This window comes from Odontesthes bonariensis, chromosome 13 (genome assembly GCF_027942865.1).
Source record: "Odontesthes bonariensis isolate fOdoBon6 chromosome 13, fOdoBon6.hap1, whole genome shotgun sequence".
Taxonomy (NCBI): domain Eukaryota; kingdom Metazoa; phylum Chordata; class Actinopteri; order Atheriniformes; family Atherinopsidae; genus Odontesthes; species Odontesthes bonariensis.
The window spans coordinates 12,675,377-12,695,697 of NC_134518.1; the positions used below are offsets into that span (position 1 = coordinate 12,675,377).

The window sequence follows — 20,321 nt, forward strand, 5'->3', positions numbered from 1 at the left end:
AGTGATGTGCTCCTTTCTGAATCCTCATTTCCTCTTCAGATATCTTTACCCTGACCCCCCCCCGCTTCAACCCACTCTGCCTCACCTCATCCCTCCCCACCTCAGTCCTTTTGCTCTCATCGATCTGTATTAGAAACCGGATATGAGGAACTATGCTATCTTATCGCAGATCAGAGGGTGGGAGAGAATGAGTGAGGATGAAAGACAGTACGTTTTGGAGGCCAAGGGATGGAGAAACAGAAAGAAAATGAGAGACAGAGAGAACAAGAAGGGGAAGAGCAGTTTCTTTCACTTTGCCTTCATCCATCTCCTGTTTCATACACTAGTGTAGCACAGTGGGCCTAATTGGACTAACGACTGGGTCCAGATAAGACCCGGGCTAATGAATAAATGAATGAGGAAATAAATAAATGAAATGAGCCCAGGCACGCTAATGCAGGCAAAATTAACAGCACGTAGAAATGACATCAGTCAGGCTGCAAGTCCAGGGTTTGTGCACAAATATAAGCACAAAATAATTCAAAGCACGCACAAAAACTCCAGGTGAACAAACAGAAAGTCAAAGGATGAATGCTACCACTTAAACAACTGTGCACCCTGCTTTGTATTACCTGACCAGAGCAGATGACCCATTTATCCCTCATGGCGCAGATGGTATAGCACCTTGTGCCTGGTCCTGGCCATGCACTGCCCTTTTCCTGGACTGGCAGCGCGTGGTAAGATCCTAACCTTTATCAGTACGACAGGCCCCGCTGCTGCGGACACACGCTCCACGTCTGATCCTTATGCCCAGGTTCCTGCATCCACCATATGCCCAACTGTGCCTTCACCTCCAAACACGTAGACCGCACACACCAAACGTATAAGTACACAGACACCGACGCTGGCATGAGTGACACATCCTGACCTCTTGCTGTTCCACCTCGAATCAGCAGAAGGGAAGCCACATGCAATGTGAGAGGGGACAGTGGGGTCAAGGAGGTGGGTTTGGAGAGGAGCCACAATGTGAGAGCTGCAGATTCAACACAACTCAGCCACTGACATTTTCAAGAAACTTTTTTTCTTCCAACTAGAAATACGAAGAAAAATGAGATAGATTAATCCATCTCACTTAAGTATGATATCATTTATTTTTCATCCTTTTCAAGATTAAAAACCGCCATGTTAACTCATTTTTAATCATGTTGCTGAATCAACATGTATCTAACAGAAAGCACTTTCGAGGAGGAAACAAAACATTTATTTTTTCCACTCAATCTGTGGTTTTACAATTTTCTTTTTAATCGTCTTTCACTTCATTGGGTAGCTAAAAATACTCAAAGAAACAATCAAAGAGGGAAACATCACTAATTATCGTGTGAAGAGGAGTCACAAGTAGATTTCTATATGTGTGAAATAAACATCTAAACATCTCTGACATCTTCTCATCGGAAATTTTTCACATTTCCCAGCTTTCTAAATTAAATTCCAATCTGGGGTTCAAGAAAAGGGTGCCGCGACTGACATTATGTATCATGGCAAATGCATTCCTTTTTTTCTTTAGTTTAGCTCGTACACAGCTCAACCTCCGACATGTGGGAACCGTGTCTTTCACATGATTTATTTCTCTCTTTAAGCAGGTGTGCGTGTGATACATTTAAGTTAACAAAAGACCTTTGATTATTATCTATTTACTTAGCTAAACTACAGAGCTGTAATCGGTTAAGCCATTAGCATGTTATTATGTAAGGGAATGGTGATGTGAATTCACTGAAGTGAGTCTTTTTATAGCCGGGAGGAACGGGCAGTAAGCGATTGTGATCAGTCTGGAACAGCAAGACGGCGGTGACGGATGGAAAGTGTTCGGCTTAGAGGCATGAAGGTCACACTCGATGACAGTGTATCTGTGTGTGTGGTGTGTGGCTCTGTTTAATCAACAGACAGGGGTAGCTGAGAGTAAAGCCTAAAAATACATTGTATCTATGTTTGTGGGTGTGGGTGTGTGCGTATTCTCATTCATCAGTGGTGACAGGACCATGTGGGGTATGCCACTGTGCTCCACAAATTCACCACTCTCTCTCACACACACCCACACACACACACACACACACACACATTCATATGAAGCACTCCTGCAAAGGTGACACAAGCGCCCGCTAGTAAGAGTTTACTCATAGCAGACAAGGGCGCACATTTATGTGTGTGACTGTGCATGTGTATATATGAGCATGTGAAAACAGTACACCTGGACACAACTAATTTGACACATCCTCAATCTTTCATCTATCACACCAGCCTCACCTCTCATCTCCAACCACAACGTGTCTCCTTCTCGCTCAGTTTTTCCCACTTTCTGCTCTGTTCCGTTTCTCTTTGTGTACACGTTCTGTCCTCCGAGACTTATATATTTGTTCTGTTTTTCATCCTTTCTAACTTCTTTTGTCACCACCCAGGCTTCTCATCCTCTGCAGTCTACCTCTGTCCTCCCGTCTCCCTGTCACACTCCCTCTGTTCTCTGCTCGCTGTGATCAATTAGGAGACATTAGTCCCACGGTTATTCCAGGTGACAGAAGCCTCAGGAGGCCACGCTCTCCTTCATCTCCCCTCCTTCCGCATCACCTTTGTTTCTCCTCTCCACACCTGGCTGTCTTGTCACTCTGGCTCCTCCTCATCATCATCATCGCCTTCTTTGCTTGGCAGTGCAACCAGTGCACCCCCACCCCCGAATCTTGCACGCTCACACCTTACAGTGCTGACAATGACAGATCAGCCTCTGTCCTCCTCTCCTCTGCCTCTGTCCTCCATTTCCAATCCCCCCTTTACGTTCCCCTCTGCCCTCTACTCACAAATGCCCCCCCCCCCCCCCCCCCCGCTGCCCGCCCGCCCGCCACTATCTCACGCTCTTCAGGTTGTCATTCACACTGATGGACCTGTCTTCCTATATGCCAACCGTTCACCTGTATCCTAGCAACCACCTCTCCTTTGGCTGGGGTGCTCCATGCGGAGCAAGCAAACAAGACACCGGGGGAATGAGGAACAAGCACTTTCGTTTATCCTCCTCTCCCCATATGTTCAGTCATTCCTTCACAGGTAAAGAGGAGGCCATACACTGCTGGAGTTTGGAGCAAAACTACGACTGTCTGTCCTCACAAAGTCTCTTTCAACGCAGAATGTTGAAAATGCACAGACTCACAGCTGCATTTGCTTCCCCCATCCCCATTTTGTGCATCTATGTGTGTATGTTTATCTCATCCCCATGGCTCCATTCTAACAGTAGGATGGTGCTTCAAAGAGATATTGTCAGCCTTGCTCTTGAAACACGGCTTTCTAAAAGGCTCTCAGTGTGCACACATACATGTGTCTCTGGAAGATTGTCGGGCAATTTTTGAAGCTATATTTACACTCTCGGAAAATAGGAGAAAAAGAAAGCCAGACAATCAGACCCAAACACTGTGTGTGCACACATTTCATATGGAGCTCTTGGAGCAGGAGGACTCACACCCATACACGCACGTTCACGCACAAAAAAGTGCTGTTCAGGCACATGTGTCCTGGTGTAATTTATGAGTGAGCTCCTGGGCGGACGCCTCAGAGGGGTCCTCTTCACGCTGCATGGCTCTGGGTGCTCTGCAGATCTCCCAGGCGACTTTCTGGGCCCACACATACACGCGCGTTCACGCACAAACAAGGCACGACAAAATCCCCCTTATGAGTAGTGAACCCACTGCACGTTTAACGCTACAAAAAGCAAGGTAAACACAGGGGTTTCAGGCTTGGCAGCACTGCTACAGCTCTGTTCAGCACAGACAAAACACTGGAGCAAAACGTTTCCCTGGAACAGCTGAACAGGGGCCTTACAGTTAGCAAATGTAAAAATAACAAAGTATCATTTCAGCCTTCTTCAGCTTACTGAATTGTAGCCAGCTGGACAATAGATTTTGGGGGTAAGGCGCAGACGTTTGGCAGCTGATACAAGTGAAAAAATACAAAGAGTGGAGCTTAAACTATTTCAAATTAAAAATGCTTCAGTGTACAGTGTGCTGCTTTGAGACAGGGCGCTTATCAGTCTAGTTTGTGCTGTGAATACACCTGTTAATAAAGTACTCTCTCAAGCCTATAATATTACCAATTATCAAGACGGACAGGCACTGTAGTTAATAGGTTGTATCTGGCAGGCACGCAAATGGTGCACCAACACTGATAAAATGGTTAAAAAAAAAAGAAGTAAAGATCGTTATTAGTCTTTGAGACTTTGATTATTCCCAAAATTAGTTCTTTATTAGAAAATTGTAATGTATTTTCTGAGGGAAACAAGTATTTTTTTGTCATTAGCAATTTCATGCTGCTAATGAACTAAAAGATAAGTAAACTCATATATCAGATGATTCCATTCACCACTAAATCCCCCGTCCTCAATGATCTATGGGAAGGGTTTTTTGCTCTTAGTGATAGTTGTGGCCTTCCTTTCCCCTTCTCCACTCCTGTTCTGCAGCTCCATATGTGCCTGTCCAGTGCAGTGTGACCGAGCAAAGCTCAGGAGGGGATGGATCTGTCTGTGTGCCCCAGGCAATGGGCCTTGATCTGCTCTGGAGGACACACACCACTCTCAAGGGCATTCAAATGCACACAAAGGTGGACACACACGGACACCATAGCAAAAAAACATCAACAATTTGGACACAGCCAGGTGAGCAGGGGGTTCAACACATATGGGCATACAGATACAAAGCTGCTATTATAGATAGAAGGGTAATGTAATGGTAGTAATGTATTAATATATATATATACATATATTTATAAATCATATGAAATGATATTAATAATGCATGTAGAGTCAGTGAGGGGGTTGTTATTTTTGCTGATGCCACTGTTTCCTAAGATCTACCCATCTGTTGAGTCTGGTCTCTGGGGTAAGAGGCCAATCAGGGGCTCAGTCGCACATCTGCCTCTTTTCACACACAACTACACACACACACACACACACACACACACACATTCAAACATACTTACATTTCACGCTCCTTCTCTTCTGTTTTCTGTGCCTCGCACATATACACAGATATATAGCGCAGGTCTGCATTCTCTTGACCAACGAACGAGTTCAGGAAGGAATTAAATCCATGCCCACACACACACACACCCACGCACTCAGAGCAACAGTATCCCTCTCTTCTCACAGATTCCCTGGTAGACAGCCATGAGAATTTCTTCCTGATGTGCTCTGTAAGTGCTCTCTTCTGGTTATCTACCATTCCTTTAAGTATGACTATCGCATGCTGGCTTTGGATCAGTGAAAAACATCCACTTTCCTGCTGGGTCTGTTAGGATTCCCACCTTGACTGATACCTGCTCAGAGAAACAGCCCTGGTGTGCTGCGGTGTATGTATCTTCCTGTCTGTCTGTCTGCCTGGCTGTTTACTGATGCTGAGTGGAGGCCAAGGCGCCTGCTGGGGCTGATTTCGACAGAGCAGCACAGGACTAAAGTGACAAAGCTCACACATCCGGACTCCTGCTTTGTGCTTATAGTGGGCTGTGAACTTGGCACTTTTATGTTGTGGTGTAGGAGGAACAAGAAGAGCAAAGTTCAAGCATTGCAGGTCAGGGCAAAACAAACAGGACTAACCAACCTGAAAATAAAGGAACTGGTCTTTTGTGACTGAGCTTGGGATCCTTCAGGGGAAGTGTACTGCACTTTTACAACATTTTATTAGGCTCACCAGTCCTCCAACATGGATAATATTTTGAGGCTTACCAATGAAGTAGGACAGCAGGATGGCCAGCAGGGCAGCGGCTGCGATGGCTGTCACCGCGGTACATTTCCAGCTGCAGTATTTGGACGGCTTCTTTAGCTTGAAGGCTGAACGGGAGAAAGTGTTTCTGGGTAGCAAGCGAGGGGGCGGAGAATATACTGTGCCCGATGTCAGTGGGTACCCGGGGGAGGAGCTACTGAAGAGAGGGGTGGTTCCTGATGACGTCTTGAACAAGAAGTGCCTGTATAGAGGAAACACGAGAAAAAGGGTAATTTAATACGTAGAGGCAGACTTCAGAACCCAGCTGATACTAAAAAAAACGGTAGTTGTGGGAGAGTAAACAATCCACCATGCAATGAAAGCCCAGATGACAGGGCAACATATGTGTAAGCTTTTGTCCATTTTTTCTGTCTGCTGAACCGTTCGTGCCTTACGGGTGTGAACACCCTTGAACTGATTGTGTCTCCAATTCAGTCCTGTTCCAGTCTTGGGTTTCTTTTTAACCTCCACCTGCTGCAACCTTTTTTTTTTTTTTTTACCTCCACGCCCTCGCTTTTCTTCTGTTCACCCCACTTACGATGTGTCTCGTCGCTGCCCTTGATGGCAGGAAAGGATCAGTGCCGCCCCCCAACTCATTGTCCAGGTGGGGTCAGAGCTCAGAAAGAACATAAAAGAGGGATTTGAACCGCCATCCCTTTGCTCACATTACCTATTATCCTCTGCTATCAATGCACCTGCTCACCCAACACTGTTCTCCCTCCCTTTCCTTTCCTATTTCCCATATTTTTTCACTGCCGACCCACTCCTTCTCTTATTCTTCAGCGTCTTCTTTCTCTAATCATGTCTTCCCCTGAAAGATGTTTCTTCCTCCGCTCAGATTTTTTTTTTTGATCTAACCTTGAGGGAACGCAGTGGCCAGTGAAAAAGGAAACATGAAAAGGAAAAAAAATCTTTGAAAGGACACAGAGAAAAAAAAAACTTTTGTGAAACCTTTGTGACATCTTTTGCGACACACACCCACAGCACACATAGGGAGTGAGGAGCTGCTCCCACACAGACCTCAGGTGGTATGACAGAACAAAGCCCCCAGGTGAGGGTGACACATCAGAGGAGGAAAGGTCACCTGACTTCTTCTGAGATGGAGTAAAAAGAGACTTTGTCTACCAATTTCCATGGAGCTTGTTTGTTTGTATGTTTGCAATTGAGTGTGGCAGTGAGAATATCATTTAACTTTTATGTTTGTGATTTTCTGACCTTGAGAGTGAGGACTACAAAGAGATGAAAATTTGCCTCTTCACTTCCTCAAAAGGAATAGAAGTGTGGGGCCTTACTATTAGGCAGGTTGTCATAGATTATTCTGGAACAGACAGCTGTATTTTTCACATCATCTTGGCTTGTTTTTTGGGGTTGCTCTCACTGAAAAGCTGAAATGTACCTTTTAACATTATTGACATGCCATCTTCTTTTAAGAGTCTATTAACATCTGGAAACTGAGGAGACCAGTTTGATCTTTGGAAGAGGAATGTTGCTCCATTCTTATGAGATGATATAGGATTCTAGCTGCTCAACGGTCCTTGGTCTTATTTGTCGTATTTTGGGTTTCGTCACGTACCAGAGGTTTTCAGTTGGTGAAAGCTATGGACTGCAGGCAGGTCAATCTTGCAATTTGACTCTTCTACTATGAAGCCATGCTGTTGTAATAGATGCACTATGTGGTTTAGCATTTTCTTGCTGAAATTTGGAAGGCCTTACCTTTTCCACTTCGCCTCAGTCCATTTTAAATTTAGATTTGACTCAGAAAAGATGGTGGTGCTTCTGGGTTATTTTCATTCAGAAGAAGCCATTTCTTCTTTGCTTAATAGAGCCTTAACCTGCATTTGTGAATGGCATGATGAACTGTGTTCACAGACAGTGATTTCTGGAATTGTTCCTTAGCCCATGAAGTGATTTCCATAACAGAATCATGCCTGTTTTATATCCAGTGTCGCCTGAGGGCCTGAAGATCACAGTCATCCTGAACTGATTCTTTTCCGTGTTCTGACATGGAGATGTCTTGGAAAGTTTTGATGGTATAATGTAATGTAGATGATGGAACATTCAAAGTCTCAATTTTACATTGAGAAACATTATTCTGAAATTGCCCCACAATTCGTAGATGCTGTGACTCTGCTTCTGTAAGGTGCTCTTTTATACATGCTACTCAACTGGTTCTAATTAACTTCATTAGTTGTAATGTGTTCCTCCAGCTGTGTCTTTTCAGTAACACTTACCGTCTCAGCCTTTTGTTCCCTCCATCCCAACTATTTGGAAACAGTTGCTGCCATCATATTAACAAAAAGCTCATTTTTCATTGAAATAGGAAAATAATATTTAATATTTATATAATATTCAATATTTTGGAGAAGGCAAGTCATTTATTTAAAAAGAAACTAAAATACAAATGTCGTGACTCATTTGTGTGAAAGACAAAGTTGAGTTGCAGGGTTTTTCTTTGTCAAGTGGAATTGTGACTCTTCTCCACCTCCAGACCAAGACATGTGACTCATGTCCCCACGCATGTGTGTCAGTACTGTCGTCTGGCTTCTGTAGCCTCCTGTCACTTTTATTCTTAGCAGCCTTGTTGGAGCAGTAATAGCGCACCGCTTTTACTAATTGGATGTTTCTGTTTTTCATGCTTAGCTGTGCTTTGAGATTTCCTATCATTTTGATGCCGTTAATAACTGCTGTTACATAAGTGTGTTTTTACACAGTCTGAAAACATTTGGTGAAAACAGGTATTGGGCTCAGAGACCGACAATTCGGTTTGGGGACACTGCTGTACTGTCCACTACTGTATCAATAATTCAACCAGTCTGTGCTGCTCTTGGTCTTTTTCTCTCTTCATCTTAGGCCACTGATTGTTGGACTGCTATCCTGCCGGATTCTCCTCTTTTTTTCCCCCCCTTCCTCTCCCTTTACCTGTCAGGTTAGCTGCCAGGTAAAATAGGGGAAAGAAAAGATAGGAATAAAATGTGCCCGACAGAGAGAGGCTGAAGGAGCAAGGAGCAAGGAGATGCCATGCAAGGAAACGCAGTCTTATTGTCTAAAAATACCACACTCTTAGTGTCACCGCCTTCAGTTTTATTATGCATGCATGGACCTATAAACTGCCAAATGCAAGAATGCACATATGTGTGTATGCGCCAAACACACACACTTTCCAAGGTCAAGCAGCATGTGTCTGCTTGAACTCATTTTCACAGTCGCTGAAGCACTCTGTGATGGCAGGGCCAGTGCTAATTAATTACAATACTCCTAAAGTGCCAGAGTGAACTGGTGAATCTCTTGCATTCTGTATAACACAATGCATATGATTTGATGCGCTGGTACGCATTTGAACTTCCGCACTGTAATCATTTCAGTTCCAGGCTTTGTTGTTTGTGTGCAGAAGCTCTGCTGTGAGCTTGTGTGGGATGGGAATATGTCTATGGGCCGTACTAATTACAAGTAGAAATGGAAAGTGTCTAATGTGCTCTGGGGAGGTAATTGACATTGATTTATGTTGCGGATGGCTATGGAGGGGTTCTATCATAGCAGGCAGCCAGCAATCACAACTGTGTATCATTAGGCTGGTGAGTGAGTGTGTGTGTGCCTATTTGTGTGTTTGTGTATTTGTATGTGAATATTGTGGGATTTTTGACAGTGGTCCAGCATGGAAATGTCACACATAATTAGAGAGAGCTGACAGAGATTCCCCCTCTCTCCCCCTCTGCTACCTTGCTGTCATTGCATCCACACACATACATGCAACACGCATCCACACAGAACAAGCAAAAGCTTACTCACACACTGACACACATTTTCACTTAGACATAAGCGCCCACCCACGCACGAACCATAGAAATATATGTGGGATTTCTTTCATGTTCTTGCCCTGTATGTTCAACCGAGTCTTTAATTTGGATCCCCGCAGCACAAAAAAGCGAAATAAGAACAGGATCGAGGATGGAGATGAAGGCTACAGATGAGAAAAGAGGCAGAGAGAAGAAACAATGTGTTTTTCCCTCCATTCCAACACTGTTTCCCATTGAGAGAAAAAAGGACCTGGACAATTAACCACAGAACAGAGAGCATGCTGGGTAATTAGCAGGAAGTCAAAGCTCGCATTCCCCTTGAGCGAACAAACACACATGCTCTTACATGCCCACACACACGGGCACACACGCTGACACACACGCACTTCATTTTCTCAGCTATCACAAACGTGGTTGCTTTGGATAGCAGTCTGAGAATCACCATCAGATGTAGAGAACAATTAACAGAGGTTGACTCGGCATGGGGCTGACAGGAAAACAGTCAGACCTGAGAATGAAACAAAGGGCTCTCGGGGAGGGCAGGATGCTCGAGGACAGCGTTGTGGGAATTGTTACCTGCTATAAATGTAGGAAAAAATAAATCGGCAGACGGATGCAGTATCATGGGCATCATTTGCTGAGTGTTGCCATGATGATTGACAGGGGAAGATCTAAAATAGCTGAGGCTTATATGTATTAAATGTACAACTCTAGTATGCTTTGATTTCTTTTACTAAAAAAAAAATTGTTTTAAAGATATTTTTCTGTTATTCACTATTATCTATCTACTTTTAAAATAACCCATACCAGGTTAAACGTAGTTGGAGACGATATTATAAAAGACATATAATAAAATACATAATAATAATAATAATGATCATTGAAACAGCTTTTTAGCAGCAATAACCTGACTCCTCCACAACTAAATTGTAAGACTCTTCTTAATAGTGTTGCATGAGCTCATTGAGACATTTGCGTATGCAGCTTTCTTAAAATTCCTCCACAGCCTTAAAGTCAGGTTGAGGTCTAGATTTTGACTGGGACATTACACCTTGATTCTTTTTTATTTTTTGCCCTTCTGTTGTAGCCATTTCTTGTGGTGTTTGGGATCATTGTCCTGTTGTTTGACCATTTTTCAGCCAAGCTTTAGCTGCCAGACAGATGGCCTCATATTTGACTTTAGAATACTTTGGTATACAGAGGAGTTTGTGATCGACTCAATGACTGCAAGGTGCCCAGGTCCTGTGGCTGCGAAGCAAGCCCAAATCATCACCCCTACACCAGCGTGCTTGACAGTTGGTATGACATATTTGTGCTGATATGCTGTGTTTGGTTTTCTCCACAACGTGGTACTGTGCATTATGAGCAAACAAACTGAGGCGACCTGAGGCCTGTAAGGTCTGAGATGCAGCTTCAGGTTTGTTTTTTTTTTGTTTTGTTTTAAGCATTGCATCGTCTAACAATGGGCTGAACATCCTGTGTCAAGTTGCTTCCCTATGATTATTTCTCATGTCTTTCTTCCTTGGCATTGTGTTAACACACATCTGAACGTGTAAGACAAACAAATTGCCCAAACCCCCACTTTTATAGAGGCGCTCACGCTTGCTGATGATCTAATAATCAAGTACATTTAATTAGCACCACCTGGCTGCCACTTGCCGTCTTAAATCTTACAGAAGCGAGGATGTACATAGTTTTCCCTAACTGCTTCTGCAATATAGTTTTTTTTATTTGATTTTTTTTATGAATTTGTAAATCATTGATGGCACATTGTAATATGTCATGTATTGTTGTTAGTCACAGGTTGTGTTTACTTCATTTTAAGACCTGTTAAAAACTAGAAGATTTTTATCACGTTCTTATAGCTAAAAACCTAAGACAAAACTTGCCCTAAAAGAACCCTGCAAGGTATGTGGTGCAATTGCTATTTCAACAAGACAGAATCTAAATACCACTAAAACATTCAGGCGCATCATCGCTTTCGATTTTTTTTTCATATTTGACTTTTTCATGGAGTAGTGCAAATACAAAGAAGCATTCTTTCAGCTACTCTAATCTTTTTATGGATTCTGTTAATATTCTCACCTTGAGAGTACTGGAATGATTGGTTGAACAAAGGCAGAAATAAGAAAAAAAATGATGGCGAATAAAAAAAAAAAAACGGCGGGGGAGTAGGGTTGCTTGTTTTCATTTTCTCCCCCAAAAAAGTAGCATCATGTGCAAAAGGAAAGAGACCGATATAAGGGCACAGCTTGAAAGTAATCAGGAAATTATTATTGATGTCAATGTTGTCTTTATGTTGACTTAAGTGTTATTTAATAAGATTCCCACCTTTTAAAACTGTGTGTATAGTATTCATCTTTTTTTTACAACACACACAAAATTAATTATCTTTATCATGCCATATTTCAGTGTGTGGTGAGAGAACTGTGCTGTGCGTTGTTGACCACGCTAGATTTATACACACCAATATTGTTTTTATGTTGTAAGACTACAATACTTACGAAGATACTATTGTACTGGCTGATATTTCCAGTTGTTCACACAGACTTATTTTCAGTGCAGAAGGTCTGTTGGAAAATCATGTATAGTCGGGGTACATTTACTCAAATCATTTACCATTGAATGCTTAGCTAATGAATGACCTATGATGATTTAATTCATTAATTAATGTAGGATTTGCTCACCAGCAACAACTGGTCAAGATCTGAAACGTTATTCGCTCTGCTACTGAATATATGTAGCAGTAACATCAGTAATGATCATCATAATCAGCTAACCGGCTGTTTATTCCAGTTAGAGTAGCCATTCCAATCCGACCAGTTGGTAGACAAGTGGCTTAACAGCTTGACAACTGTCATATTAAGTGTAAAAAAACCCCTAAGGGGTCAACACAAAGTTGCATTTAATGGTCACTGTGTCTGACCAACTTGGTTTTCTAGTAGACAAATGACCATCAGCACACTTTAACCTTGGAACTGTGAATGTAATGACTATAACAAGCTTTTTGCATGAGAAGTTCTGAAGCTAGTAGTGTTTTTAAAGCAGCATTTAGTGGCTATGGGTGGAGTTTTAAGGTACTGCTGAGATAAGATAGTTCCTGCCTGGTATAAATAAACATGTGCATTTTTGTGTTTACTTTATCTTTACAACGAACTGCTGAAATAAGGGAAAGCATCGTGAATAAAGATTATTACCGAAGTAGCTCTGCATGAAAAATGTTGAATATCATTTTTAAAGCACTTTCTGTGCAGATGCGAGGTCATATCATTAATAAAGCTTGCATAATACTGGATGTAGCAATTATTGCACATTACAGTAGTGACAGTAGAGATGAAAATGAATCTTTTCTCGGTCCTTCCCACAGGTTGCGCTTTCACTGTCCCCATAGTAATGCATTTGAAAGTAACCTGTAGCAGCCCCCCCCCCCCCCTCACACCTCATCCTCTGCTGCTCATTCTAGATAAATTGAGATGCTGCAGTCCTTTCGGTGATCTTATTTCTCCCTTAGAGTTGTGGCCCACAGCAGAGCATGCAGGGGGTGCAGGGGAAAGTCCTGAGATTACAGAGAGAGATTGAACCTGGCATCAGCAAGGCAAGAGACTCCGAGGGAGCGATTGGAAATCAGTTGCTTTCTCACAAAATACTGCAACATATGTACTCACACGTGCACTTGCACTATTGCAGAGAAACGCGTTCTTTCACTCACTTTCTTGCTCTCTCTCTCTCACACACACACATAGTGGCAGCAGCCATCTATAGTCATTTATCTCACACTGGTAAATGTATCCATGTTCCAAGGGCCCCAATCTCCCTCTTCTGCCTTTCTATCTTCCCTCACACACCCTCCCCAAAACAATCTCCTTCAATCACCTCCTCCCTCTGTGTCTTTGCCTCTCTCTCCCTCTTTATCTCTCCCTCCTCTACCGTAAACCATTTCTTTCTGCCCTTCCCACCCCGACTTATATTCCTCTGCTGTGTCACTGCTCCTCCACAATCGTCAGCTCCTATCTCTCTCCTCCTCTGCCAGTCAACCAAGCCCTAGGGTGTTCTTAGGTGATCAATCTTCATCCTCTCACTGCTGTCACACTGTTGGATCAATCCAAACTACACACACGCGCGTGCACACATTTACTATAACAAGTGGACAACAAATGCCAAGATTTACATATGATCACAATGGGGAGCAGCCGCAGTCGCCGAGGGTACCCAGGCTTGGATGTAATCACACAGTAAACACAAATGTACTCAATCACACGCCCGCGCCCTCACATGAACAGGTTGCTCATCTCTTCCTATAGCGGCTGGTTATAATGAGATGGAGGCCGCACTCTGCCAGCTCAGGGGTGGTGTGACTCTTTGGCTCTGCCTGGCTGGCTCTGACCCAATCGCAAGCTCATCAGCAGCTCCAGTCAGCCCGTTCAGCCTCCGCCTTTGCTGGGATCAGAGAATGGGGCCCAATCTGGGCTGGAGGGTGGAGCTGAAATTTCTCTGGGCTCCATTCACAGCGACAGGCTCTGAGCCATGCCTAACCCCAACACCTGAACACAGCCAAATACTGGCACCGGAGAGGGCTCAACAGTGTGGTGTGTGATGGTTCATTTAAATCTCTAAAGATGGCAATCGCAGTGGAAGGAGGATTTATGATTTGTTTTTGTTTTTATCCAAAGATCCCTGCATCATTTTTGAGGGCAGAAATAAAAAAAATTCTCCCCTTAAATTATTTACTCATCACCATGGCAACACAGGTCGGAAAAACAAATTCCAAAAATGGTGTTGGTATTCTTGTTTAACACCATACCTCTCACCTATCAAGCATATCAACACAATGCTTCAGCACAGGTCGAGCATAGACCTGATATCAGTGGGACTGAATTAAACATGTCCCAGCCTCATAAATACTGCACAGGGCCACCACTCGGGGGAGCTTATCTGGGCCCATCAGAGGTGGAAGCTCCACTGCCCAGCAGGAGAAACACAACTACAGCTTGCAGAGGAAATACTCAGAGAGCGGCCACGTGCGTGCTAGCAAGCATGTAGGCAGTGTACTTCTCATTGCATGGCTCATGAATAGTAATCCCCTGCATGAATGCTCTGTTTACCTGGTAAGTGTTCTTTGTGTACTGGCAAAAAACACATGTGTCTGTGAAATGGTTTTTATTTCTAGCCAGCTCAATTCAGGTTGCATGCATAATAGCTTTGATACATGTGACTTTTTTGTGTCATATTTAGAGTGCATTGAGTGCATTGTAATGACAGCTATTCTCTTTTCGATTTGAAGTTGGCATAGTGGTTTTTGTTTAGTGAAGAAGAGTATGTAGATTAATCATTTAAAAATGATGCTATGTGTTAAAAAAAACATGCTGGTCTCCCAGAGACAAATTAGCAGAGCTGTTCAACTGAAAAACGAGGCCTTCTGCCTTTCTTCTTAACCCCAGCTCCTCATCATTCTTGTTACTCTACGTATCACTGCTTTGGAGAATCTCATAACACATCAATCTCTTAGGCATCCATAAAAATTGTATCATAAGGAATGATAAATTTTTGAATTAATCATGAGGGAGACAATCAGTTACACAATGGGTTCTGTTAGGTGGGTGTGAAGTAACAAAAATCCTAGGGAGCCTTCTTATGGCAGCATTCATTGGTGCAGACTGTTAGTTCCAGTTCATTTCTAGTTCAAATGCTATTCTAAATGGATAAGCTTGTGGAGACGGATAAATGTGTGTGGTGCTTTCAGGTATCATCTGACAGCTGTAGCCTAAACTTTGTATAGCCTAATCCGAATATTTTTTTCCTTGCGAATGCTTGATTTTAGTTTGGTGAAAATGATGTAGCTTGGTGTTTTTAAGCAAAGTTGTGTAATGCGTTTTAAGGTTTCTGGACTTGCCTTGCTCACTTATTAATGCTGACTACTGAAGGATTAATGAGTCTGATTTTCATCATAACTGGGTTTCTAAATGGTTTTCAAAACTATTGAGAAATGTAGAGTCACCTTTAAAAAAAAAAAAAACTTTATCAAAAACTAGCTTGCATTTAACAAACTTACAGGGTTTTATCAGAGAGTCTCTATTATGAGGAGAGGGAAAACTGGCGGCTATTTCCGGGTGGTACTGCACTCTAGGGGCGCCAACGAAGCAGTGCAGAGCACGCCGAACTCTATGGTGGTACTATGAAATCCACCTTAGATCCAGCCATTGCTTTGGATATAATTTTTTATATTTTTTCATTTTAATTTTCCTAAAGGCAGGATAAATTATCCTTTCAAACGGCACTTGGTTTGATTTTTTTAGACTCACTAGATTTGTTTAAAATACACATTTATTGTCAGTATTGCATTCCGAGTGACGTCACGCATGTGGCATCACTTTACGGCATGGTCAGTCCTAGCGCTGAGCTAGCAGAGAGGGGTTAGCTCAAATAGTTACAGATTTCAGCACAGCCCTTTTACATACTCTCTGACTAGCCTCTGGTTTAGCTTTGGTTGTTGTTAGCGGCACCAGGTTAGCACTCTGGCACAGTGGACGAGTGCCGTAAAGCAGCCGGTCGTAATCAGCCGTGCGTTCTTCAGATTCCATTAGCTAGATGCTAGCAGATACTGACTCGCAAATGCCAGACCTGTAAGAAAACAGAAAGCTATAACTCCCAGGTTATTGTACTTTCGATATAAATCCACATCCGTCTGTCAGAAATCACAGTATTATTTTCAGGTTTCAGCCGCTAGCGGGGACATTTTTTGAGTTATTAGCGCCAGCCCTATGGAAAATGGTCATTCTGCACTCGCTCGCCAGCGCCCCCAGAGAAAATCAACTGAACTGCAGCCAAATTTTTTATAATGGGGCGAATAGGAAGTGGAACGGCTGTCTGTAAAAGGGCTGTGGTTTTATGGCTAGTGTGATAGTGTTGCTGTTAATGGTGCAATCCTTTGAACTAAGATGTTTAGAATTTGATAAAATTCAACTAGAAATCCACCCACAGTTGGATTTTCAACTTGGAAAGTTGGGGGGACCTCCCCTCACCTCAAAATTCAATATGGCTGGCCTGCACAAGAAAATGGTGAAACACAATGTGTTTGTGTACGCTGTAATTATTTTACTGTACGTGGCTTCAAATATCAGCAACATTTAACCTTACCAACTGTAAAAATAGAAATAGAGATTAAAAAGTTCTTCTGACCTGGTCTCCAGTGGGACATTGCTGTTGAGCACCCAGCTGTCTTGTAACTGGACTGACTCCGGGGTCGTCGGCCCATCTCCAGTGCCTGGAGCCGGGGCGTGAATGGGGTTACGCCCCCCTCTCAGCGTGTTTCGGTTCAAGCTGTTTGCCGACTGGTGGGACAAGGTCTGGTGGTTGTGTGGAGGGGGCAGTGGAGGCCGTAATGTGGACTGATTGTGGTGGTTGGCAGCCCCTTGGGGAAGAAAAAAAAACAAGCACAAAGATACACTTTTTAGTTCAAACAATTCTCATAGGAGTTCAGGATTTAATTACAGAAATGTGACAAATCTAAAAGTAGAACAGAAATGTGTTTCTTTCTCTTTAGGTCAAAAGTGATGCTCTTCAGCCAGCAAATAATACAATTAAAATTCCAGTATGTTCTGCAATCAATAATTTGAAACTGGGTGTCATATTTTCCAAATGATCAATAACTTATTTCAGATGGAAATTCCAACTAAATACGCATAAAAAATACTTTCCCATTTTGTGTCACATTTTCCATATTTTGTCCATCTTCCTTGTTTGCCACTTCTTCCACTTGTGTCCCTATCTATCAGCCTTTGTATCCAGTTTTCTTTGTCACATCAAAGTGAAGGTGTGAGTGTATGTGTGTGAGCAATATTGGAGCACTCAGCACAGCGTGCGCCCTCATCTGTTGCTCTCAGACTTGAGGGAACATGTCAGCTAGAATCCAATAGCAGCCCCTCTAACAATGAGCTAATGGACTGTTGAGTGAGAGAGCTGAAAAACAAACTGGCATGACTCAGACAAGAACACCCATTCACACATCACCTTTCTCTTTCTCCCTCTCCCTCAGTCTGTGAACCGGTGGGGGGATTAGAGTCCATCTTCATCATGTGTGAGTGTGTGTTTGCGGGATATGCTTAGAAAAATCAATGAACCACATTGGAGAGACTGACCAAACTGGATCATTCTTGAGCACTGCCGTGTGCAAGTTCTTAAAGTACAGATGGTAAAAAAGAAATGAAGAGAACTGCGCAATGAATGAAAAAACATCATCCACAAATGCAAATGCCTAATCTTGTCTTGGATTCTAAAATGATTCAGATCTTCATCAAATTTCTATGTGTTTTTTTTTTTTTTTGTTACATGCTCATTTTTTCACCAAGTTTAAAAAAAATGTACTTCTTAGCATTTGCACGGTGTCGCTAACAGCAAACAGACCGACAAACAAATGATGCTGAAAACACATTCTGTCTTGGCTCTGCCTTGGGGAAGGAAAAATATTTCCAAGTGTCATGACAAAGTGTTCATGTCTTTGGACTGCTACGCTCTGAATAGAAATGTTACATTAGTGCAGAACACACAGAGTCATCGATGTTACATTTGGTTTTGAATTCTGGCTCTTGAGTTCCGGCTCTGCTTTTTCTTTCAGCAATGCCACACATTGCACTTCCAGCATTATTTTACACTTCTAAGCACAAAGTCCGTCGAAATGATTGTTTGTTTGCACATTGCCTTTCTTGTACCAATCAAAGGTCCGTGTAAGTGCACATCTGCAGACATACACGAGGGGCAAAAACAACAAAGCAACTGCTTTGTCAAACTGCGTGATCACACTTGCCCTCCTCATCATTTGTCATCTTTGCTTGAATTAGACAAGATAAGAAAAAAATGTGTGAGAGGAAGAGAGATGTGTGGATGTGTTGCACCCTCCTCAATGCTTTCTCTGCTTTGATATCATGAGCTTCCCGAGAGGCATAAATGATAGCAACTTTACACATGCACACAAACATAAAGGTAAATTAACTTTCCAACCACATCATGCAAATAATTCCAGAAATAAATTGCATTTATAACACTGTCTCCACATGAGCTAACTAACTCTTTGCCTTTTCTCCTGGATGGGCTCTGAGAGCAGGTAGGGGGCAGTAAGCTCCCTTGCAACTGCAGCTGTAATGGTCCCTGTTTGCAATATGACCTGATTCCTCTGTTATACCACTGGGACGCAGGTGTCACCAACGTGGCCATGAAGAACAGATGCTTGTGAAAGGGGAGAGTAGGGGAAAAAGAGAGGAAGACGAGAGAAAGATAGAGGCCAGATCTCAGCTGTACAGGAGAGGCACAAAACATCTGTTTGAACATGCAAAGATCCTCTTGGGAAAGAGGGATACATGCACGCATACACTCGCATTATGCAAAGATACATGCAGTTACACACCTACAGGAAAAGCACGACTCTTGCATCATACATGCAGAGTGTAAACCGACATATGTAAGAAGTTTAAGATTTTGTTGTGCCCTCCTACTACTCCTCCTTCCACTGAAATGTAATTTTATCACAAGGATTATTACCCTTTCTTTCATCTCGCTTTTATTTGCATTTTGTTTGTGTCCCTTGCGATGATGACAAGCACTTTGAGGTAAACCTTATTTGTTAGAAGCTTTTTATAAATAAATCTGACTTGACTTCTCCTCCCTGCAATGTCTCTATAAATGTGAGAAACAGCAGCTCCGACTACATCCTATCTCCATAAATACATTTAGTTAGTAACAATGCACTCAACAAAAAGCCATATAAAAAGGCTTGCACACTCGCATGCAGGCGTGGACTCAGTCCCAGCGATGCAAAAAATAACAGCAGACACCCCAATGCACACACACTTACCCACTGTCTCACATGCTTAAATCTGCGCGCAACAATGGATGCTTTTGTCTTTGTTCCCTTTTCTAAGATAAATATTGAACATACTTTTTCAAAATTCAAATTGAGATGAATAATATATATTGTAGCTTGTATGGAGGAGGAATGCACGTTTTTTTTTTTTAGTAGTGGCTCTTCCGTTATCTTTGTTCTTTTCCATCTGTGTTTGTGCATGTTGAACTATCCGGCCATTAAGTTGTTGAGCCAAGATAGACATGATCCATCACGTTCTTTAAATAGATATTTTACTTACTGAGTCAAAAAGAAAAGGAAAAAAAACTCCTATTGTCTATCATCAAGCAGCAAATTTTATTACACCAGATAACGATAGAAAAACGTCAAGTCTGACAAAGTATTGTCTGTAATTCTATGCTTTTCTTCTCTTTACTGCCAGAGCAGTCATGCACTGTATTGTTACACAGCAGAATTAAATTCTTCCTTTATTTTCCGCTAAATCAATATTTGCATGATACAGCGGATAAATAACTCACCACTGTCGTATTATCATAGATAAATAGAATTTTATAAATATCTGGTGTTAAAAAAAAAAACAAATCTGCCGACATGCTGCAAAATATTCATGATCAGAGACAAATTGCTTTCCTTTTTTCTGCAACAGTACGAGAGCTTGCCAGAGGAAACACAAACATATTGAGAAGCGGGTCTGCCGCAGAGTCCAAGCACGAGGCCGTTTTTCATACAGTAGGCGACAACCACTGCATAAAACTACAGCTTGTTTTGACTACAGAAAAGCAAATAAGACTAACCTTTGGAACAAATGCAGAGCACAGTAACAGTACAAGGTAATTGGTCCAATAAATCAAGAAAGGTGACTTAGTCAGATGAATTGATTGAGTGCTACAGTTCAGCCTGGAGGTA

The 20,321-nt window shown here is 42.4% G+C and overlaps 1 protein-coding gene across 3 annotated transcripts in view; it reads right to left on the reverse strand.

Annotated features, from left to right (window-relative positions):
* Nucleotides 1-20,321, reverse strand: part of tenm2a (teneurin transmembrane protein 2a) — a 254,018-nt gene that overhangs the window by 39,209 nt on the left and 194,488 nt on the right. For all 3 annotated transcript variants that reach the window (XM_075481020.1, XM_075481022.1, XM_075481021.1), the window contains 2 exons: nt 16,739-16,970; nt 5,732-5,970 (listed from right to left, as the gene is read on the reverse strand). In XM_075481020.1, the coding sequence (XP_075337135.1) occupies nt 5,732-5,970; nt 16,739-16,970 (471 nt within the window). The remainder of the gene's footprint in view (nt 1-5,731; nt 5,971-16,738; nt 16,971-20,321) is intronic.